Consider the following 6,843-nt stretch of genomic DNA (forward strand, 5'->3'; position numbering starts at 1 on the left):
AGTCCTCAACACCGGGGCCCTGTAAGGCTGCGTACTTAGCCCCCTACTCTACTCCCTGTACACACACGACTGCGTGGCAAAATTTGGCTCCAACTTCATCTACAAGTTTGCTGACGACACGACCATAGTGGGCCGGATCTCGAATAACGAGAGTCAGATTACAGGAGGGAGATAGAGAACCTGGTGGAGTGGTGTAACGACAACAATCTCTCCCTCAATGCCAGCAAAACTAAAGAGCTGGTCATCGACTTCAGGAAGCAAAGTACTGTACACACCCCTGTCAGCATCAACGGGGCCGAGGTGGAGATGGTTAGCAGTTTCAAATTCCTAGGGGTGCACATCACCAAAAATCTATCCTGGTCCACCCACGTCGACGCTACCACCAAGAAAGCACAACAGCGCCTTTACTTCCTCAGGAAACTAAGGAAATTCGGCATGTCCACAGTAACCCTTACCAACTTTTACAGATGCACTATAGAAAGCATCCTATCGGGCTGCATCACAGCCTGGCATGGCAACTGCTCGGCCCAGGACCGCAAGGAACTTCAGAGTCATGAATACCGCCCAGTCCATCACACAAACCTGCCTCCCATCCATTGATTCCATCTACACCTCCCGCTGCCTGGGGAAAGCGAGCAGCATAATCAAGGATCCCTCCCACCCGGCTTACTCACTCTTCCAACTTCTTCCATCGGGCAGGAGATACAGAAGTCTGAGAACACGCACAAACAGATTCCCCGCTGTTACCAGCCTCCTAAATGACCCTCTTACAGACTGATCTGATCTCTCAATAACAACTTTATTCATCATCACACAGCTTCTCTTCTGATTACAAAGAACAATACAGCACAGGAACAGGCCCTTCGGCCCTCCAAGCCTGTGCCGACCATGGTACCTACCTATACTAAAACTGTCTGCTCTTACGGAGTCCGTATCCTTCCATTCCCACCCTATTCATATATTGTCCAGATGTCCTTTCAATGCCGCTATCATACCGGCTCTCACCCCCTCCCCAGGCAGCACGTTCCATATATTTACCACCCTCTGCGTAAAAAACCTGCCTCACACATCTGGTCTAAACTTTTCCCCACGCACTTTAAACCTATGTCCCCCAGTACTTGACTCCTCTACCCTAGGAAAGAGCCTCTGACTATCCACTCTGTCTATGCCACTCATCGTCTTGTAGACCTCTATCAGGTCGCCCCTCAACCTCCGTCGTTCCAGTGAGAACAGACCCAGTTTATCCAACCTCTCCTCATAGCTAATGCCCTCCATCCCAGGCAACATCCTAGTAAACCGCTTCTGTACCCTCTCCAAAGCATCCACATCCTTCTGGTCGTGTGGCAACCAGAATTGGACACAATATTCCAAATGAGGCCGAACTAAGGTCCTGTACAGCTGCAACATGACTTGCCAATTTTTATATTCATTTCCCCGACCGATGAAGGCCAGCATGCCGTATGCCTTCTTGACCACCTTATCCACAGCGCTGCCACTTTCAGTGATTGGTGGACATGCCCAGATCTCTCTGCCTGTCAGTACTGGCAATCATTCTACCAAGAGTAGTACTACACTCTGTATGTTTCACCCGATGTTTGTGTCTATGTATTTACATAGGGTGGGACAATAGCACAGTGGTTAGCACTGTTGCTTCACAGCTCCAGGGTCCCAGGTTCGATTCCCAGCTTGGGTCACTGTCTGTGCGGAGTCTGCACATCCTCCCCGTGTCTGCGTGGGTTTCCTCCGGGTGCTCCGGTTTCCTCCCACAAGCCCCGAAAGACGTGCTGTTAGGTGAATTGGATATTCTGAATTCTCCCTCTGTGTACCCGAACAGGCACCAGAATGTGGCGACTAGGGGCTTTTCACAGTAACTTCATTGCAGTATTAATGTAAGCCTGCTTGTGACAATAATATAATTGTTATTATTACATTGTATTCATGTATGTCCTGTGTTTTAGGAACGCAGAACAATACTTTTCACTGAACCTCCGTACACATGACAATAAATTAAATATAAATCCCGCTGGCGAGCCGCCTTCGTCGGCAGGTTGGTCAGTAAATCACACGTTCTAAGTGTGAGCTAAACCAGTAAGAAAGTCCCCAGGGTGGGGTTAGATAGCAGTGGGAAGGTCACCAGCAAAACCCTCCACAAATGATACTTTGAAGCCTTTCCCTTAAATGGCGCCCATTGACTTTGCAGCAATCCCAGATCCTGGAACAAGGGTGATGTCAGGAAGATGTTCCTCACACAGTGGAATCTGAAACCGTCTCTCAAAACAGCTGCTCAGGCTGAGGGACAGGCCGCAATTCAGCATTTCAAAACCGAGGTTGAGAGATTTTTGTTGCTTAACAGGAAGAGGATAAGCGATGGGAGTGAGGATAAGTGATGGGATTGAGGATAAACGATGGGAGTGAGGATAAGATATGGGAGTGAGTCTAAGCGATGGGAGTGAGGATAAGCAATGGGAGTGAGGATAAGCGATGGGATTGAGGATAAGCGATGGGAGTGAGGATAAGATATGGGAGTGAGGATAAGCGATGGGAGTGAGGGTAAGCGAAGGGATTGAGGATAAGCAATGGGAGTGAGGATAAGCGATGGGAGTGAGGGTAAGCGAAGGGATTGAGGATAAGCAATGGGAGTGAGGATAAGCGATGGGAGTGAGGATAAGCGATGGGAGTGAGGATAAGCGATGGGATTGAGGATAAGAGTGGCCTCGGTGGGTGAATCAGTTAAGGTTCATATTGATAGGCAGCACGGTGGCGCAGTGGTTAGCACTGCTGCCTCACGGCTTCAAGGTCCCAGGTTCGATCCCGGCTCGGAGTCTAATGTCTTTATGGAGTTTGCACATTCTCTCCGTGTCTGTGTGGGTCTCGTTCCCACAACCCAAAGATGTGCAGTGGAGGTGGATTGGTCACTAAATTGGAAAAAATGAATTGGGTACTCTAAATTTATAAGATAAAAAATTCATATTTAACCAAATGGTGTAACAGACTTGATGGGCTGAATGGCCTCCTCCTGATTCTACCTCAGATATATCCCCTGGCACTCACTCCAAACCTCAATGCTCTGGGATGGGACGAGGGCTCTGGGATGGGTTGAGGGCTCTGGGAAGGGTTGAGGGCTCTGGGATGGGTTGAGGGCTCTGGGATGGGTTGAGGACAATGGGAAGGGTTGAGGGCTCTGGGATGGGTTGAGGGCTCTGGGATGGGTTGAGGGCTCTGGGATGGGTTGAGGGCTCTGGGATGGGTTGAGGGCTCTGGGATGGGTTGAGGGCTCTGGGATGGGTTGAGGACAATGAGAAGGGTTGTGGGCAATGGGAAGGGTTGAGGGCTCTGGGATGGGTTGAGGGCTCCGGGATGGGTTGAGGGCTCTGGGATGGGTTGAGGGCTCTGGGATGGGTTGAGGGCTCCGGGATGGGTTGAGGGCAATGGGATGGGTTGAGGGCTCTGGGATGGGTTGAGGGCTCTGGGATGGGTTGAGGGCTCTGGGATGGGTTGAGGGCTCTGGGATGGGTTGAGGGCTCTGGGATGGGTTGAGTGCTCTGGGATGGGTTGAGTGCTCTGGGATGGGTTGAGGGCTCTGGGATGTGTTGAGGGCTCTGGGATGGGTTGAGGGCTCTGGGATGGGTTGAGGGCTCCGGGATGGGTTGAGGGCTCCGGGATGGGTTGAGGGCAATGGGATGGGTTGAGGGCTCTGGGATGGGTTGTGGGCAATGGGATGGGTTGTGGGCAATGGGATGGGTTGTGGGCTCTGGGAAGGGTTGATGGCAATGGGATAGGTTGAGGGATCTGGGATGGGTTGAGGGCTCTGGGATGGGTTGATGGCAATGGGATAGGTTGAGGGATCTGGGATGGGTTGAGGGCTCCGGGATGGGTTGAGGGCTCTAGGATGGGTTGAGGGCTCTGGGATGGGCTGTTGGCTCTGGGATGGGCTGTTGGCTCTGGGATGGGTTGAGGGCTCCGGGATGGGTTGAGGGCTCTGGGATGGGTTGAGGGCTCTGGGATGGGTTGAGGGCTCTGGGAAGGGTTGAGGGCTCTGGGATGGGTTGAGGGCTCTGGGATGGGTTGATGGCAATGGGATGGGTTGAGGGCTCTGGGATGGGTTGAGGGCTCTGGGATGGGTTGGGGGGGTGGGGAGTGGGTGACGAACACAGGGTAAGTAAATGCAGTTCTTCATAAAGCTGTCAGTTGGTTCCTGATTCTCATTCCCCTCAAACACTGTCATGTCATTAGAAAGTGATTAACTCCAACTCTGTCCAGCCTGTCTATGGTGGAGCCTGAATCTGTGAGATGATTGAGTTACTCACCGAATCATAGCTGTATCGAGTCGTTCCCACGCTCTGGGAGGTCAAGTTGGATATTCTCGAACCATCCTGAACACATCCTGCGTCTCCATTTCCTGTGCCTGGATCATTAAACTCATCCTCATCATAATCTGACTCAATATCAGGGGGCAGGCTGTAAATCGGTTCCTCATCAATATCGTCAGACATGTCCATTGATCCAGGCCCAATGTTCCGGATCTCTTCACTCTCCCACTCCACACCTGGAGAGTTGCAGCTTCTCCAATCCTCAGGATTATATCCATCCACAGCCAGGTTCACGCTCACTCCGTCCTCTGAACACTTACTGATTCCCAACTGACTCAATCGTCCGTCAGCAGCAACTGTTGCCAAATCCTGGTCAATGTGAAAACCCTCATCCAGCTCTTGCTCAGGACACTGCTCAACGGTCAGATTGTCTTCAATGGGCAAAGATTGTTCCAGAATCTGGCCACTCTCATCCAGTGCTCCAAAGTTCAGCAATTCCAGAAACTCCTGGACCACCCTAGATGCTTCCTTTTCCAAGCGTTGGATCTCCTCCTTGCATTTCCTCTCCATGTCCCTGGGTGACAGACGGCAGAGGCTGACAGAGCTCAGTCCCTTCTCGCCCTGCAGCCGCTGGATTTCATGCTCAAGTCGTACAATCTCTTCTATCTGTTTACTCTCTGCCTGTGCCAAATCTGTCAGCTCTCCAACGTTCCTGACCTGCTCCACCAGCACCGTCTCCTCACATATCTAAAGGAAAGACATCAATCGATTTAATCCATCAGATTCCAAGACCTTTCAGTGAAATTTAGAGCAGTGGGAGGTGGCAGAGTCTCTGCCAGCCGCTGGACAGCGAGTGAGAGCCCATGCCACCTCCAGCCGCTGGGCAGGCAGTGAGAGCCCAGGCCACCTCCAGCCGCTGGGCAGGCAGTGAGAGCCCAGGCCACCTCCAGCCGCTGGGCAGGCAGTGCTAGCCCAGGCCACCTCCAGCCGCTGGGCAGGCAGTGAGAGCCCAGGCCACCTCCAGCCGCTGGGCAGGCACTGAGAGCCCAGGCCACCTCCAGCCGCTGGGCAGGCAGTGAGAGCCCAGGCCACCTCCAGCTACTGGACAGACAGTGAGAGCCCAGGCCACCTCCAGCCGCTGGACAGGCAGAGAGAGCCCAGGCCATCTCCAGCTTTACTGGACAGGCAGTGAGAGCCCAGGCCACCTCCAGCTACTGGACAGGCAGTGAGAGCCCAGGCCACCTCCAGCTACTGGACAGACAGTGAGAGCCCAGGCCACCTCCAGCTACTGGACAGGCAGTGAGAGCCCAGGCCACCTCCAGCCGCTGGGCAGGCAGTGAGAGCCCAGGCCACCTCCAGCTACTGGACAGGCAGTGAGAGCCCAGGCCACCTCCAGCCGCTGGACAGGCAGTGCTAGCCCAGGCCACCTCCAGCCGCTGGGCAGGCAGTGAGAGCCCAGGCCACCTCCAGCCGCTGGGCAGGCAGTGAGAGCCCAGGCCACCTCCAGCTACTGGACAGACAGTGAGAGCCCAGGCCACCTCCAGCCGCTGGGCAGGCAGTGAGAGCCCAGGCCACCTCCAGCCGCTGGACAGGCAGTGAGAGCCCAGGCCACCTCCAGCCGCTGGACAGGCAGTGAGAGCCCAGGCCACCTCCAGCCGCTGGGCAGGCAGTGAGAGCCCAGGCCACCTCCAGCCGCTGGGCAGGCAGTGAGAGCCCAGGCCACCTCCAGCCGCTGGGCAGACAGTGAGAGCCCAGGCCACCTCCAGCCGCTGGGCAGACAGTGAGAGCCCAGGCCACCTCCAGCCGCTGGGCAGGCAGTGAGAGCCCAGGCCACCTCCAGCCGCTGGGCAGGCAGTGAGAGCCCAGGCCACCTCCAGCCGCTGGACAGGCAGTGCTAGCCCAGGCCACCTCCAGCCGCTGGGCAGGCAGTGAGAGCCCAGGCCACCTCCAGCCGCTGGACAGGCAGTGAGAGCCCAGGCCACCTCCAGCCGCTGGGCAGGCAGTGAGAGCCCAGGCCACCTCCAGCCGCTGGGCAGGCAGTGAGAGCCCAGGCCACCTCCAGCCGCTGGACAGGCAGTGCTAGCCCAGGCCACCTCTTCTCAGGAAGCCCCATCACATTTTGTTCCACACAGGCACTTGACAGGCCAATAGTGAGCCTTTTCCATGGATCAAGGACCTCAGGGGCAGAAAGTTCACCGACTGAGAGCTGCCAACCAATCCAGAGGCCAATGGCTGTATTGACTGGCAGTGCCAGAGGTGGTCATAGATAGGAGTTATAGAGACGTGGTCACACCAAGGTGCTGGCAGACAGATGGGAGACCACGAGAAAGGGCAGGCAGTGCAGGAACCCCTGTGGCTGTCCCTCTCTCGAACAGGTATACCGTTTTGGGGACTGTCGGGGGGATAGCCTAACAGGAGAAAACAACAGCAACCAGAAGGGCACCGGAACTGGCTCTGCTGCTCAGCAGGGGAGGGCAAAGTGCAGAAGAGTGATAGTTAAAAAGGACACTATAGTAAGGGGCACAGATAGAGT

At 55.0% G+C, this 6,843-nt stretch overlaps 1 protein-coding gene across 1 annotated transcript in view; it reads right to left on the reverse strand.

Moving 5' to 3' along the window:
* The window catches only part of LOC119962345 (unconventional myosin-X-like), a 216,056-nt gene that overhangs the window by 122,496 nt on the left and 86,717 nt on the right, over positions 1–6,843 (reverse strand). The window contains exon 7 of the mRNA XM_038790327.1: positions 4,308–5,057. Within this exon, the coding sequence (XP_038646255.1) occupies positions 4,308–5,057 (750 nt within the window). The remainder of the gene's footprint in view (positions 1–4,307; positions 5,058–6,843) is intronic.

The sequence above is a fragment of the Scyliorhinus canicula genome, chromosome 2 (assembly GCF_902713615.1).
Source record: "Scyliorhinus canicula chromosome 2, sScyCan1.1, whole genome shotgun sequence".
NCBI classification, from domain to species: Eukaryota; Metazoa; Chordata; class Chondrichthyes; order Carcharhiniformes; family Scyliorhinidae; genus Scyliorhinus; species Scyliorhinus canicula.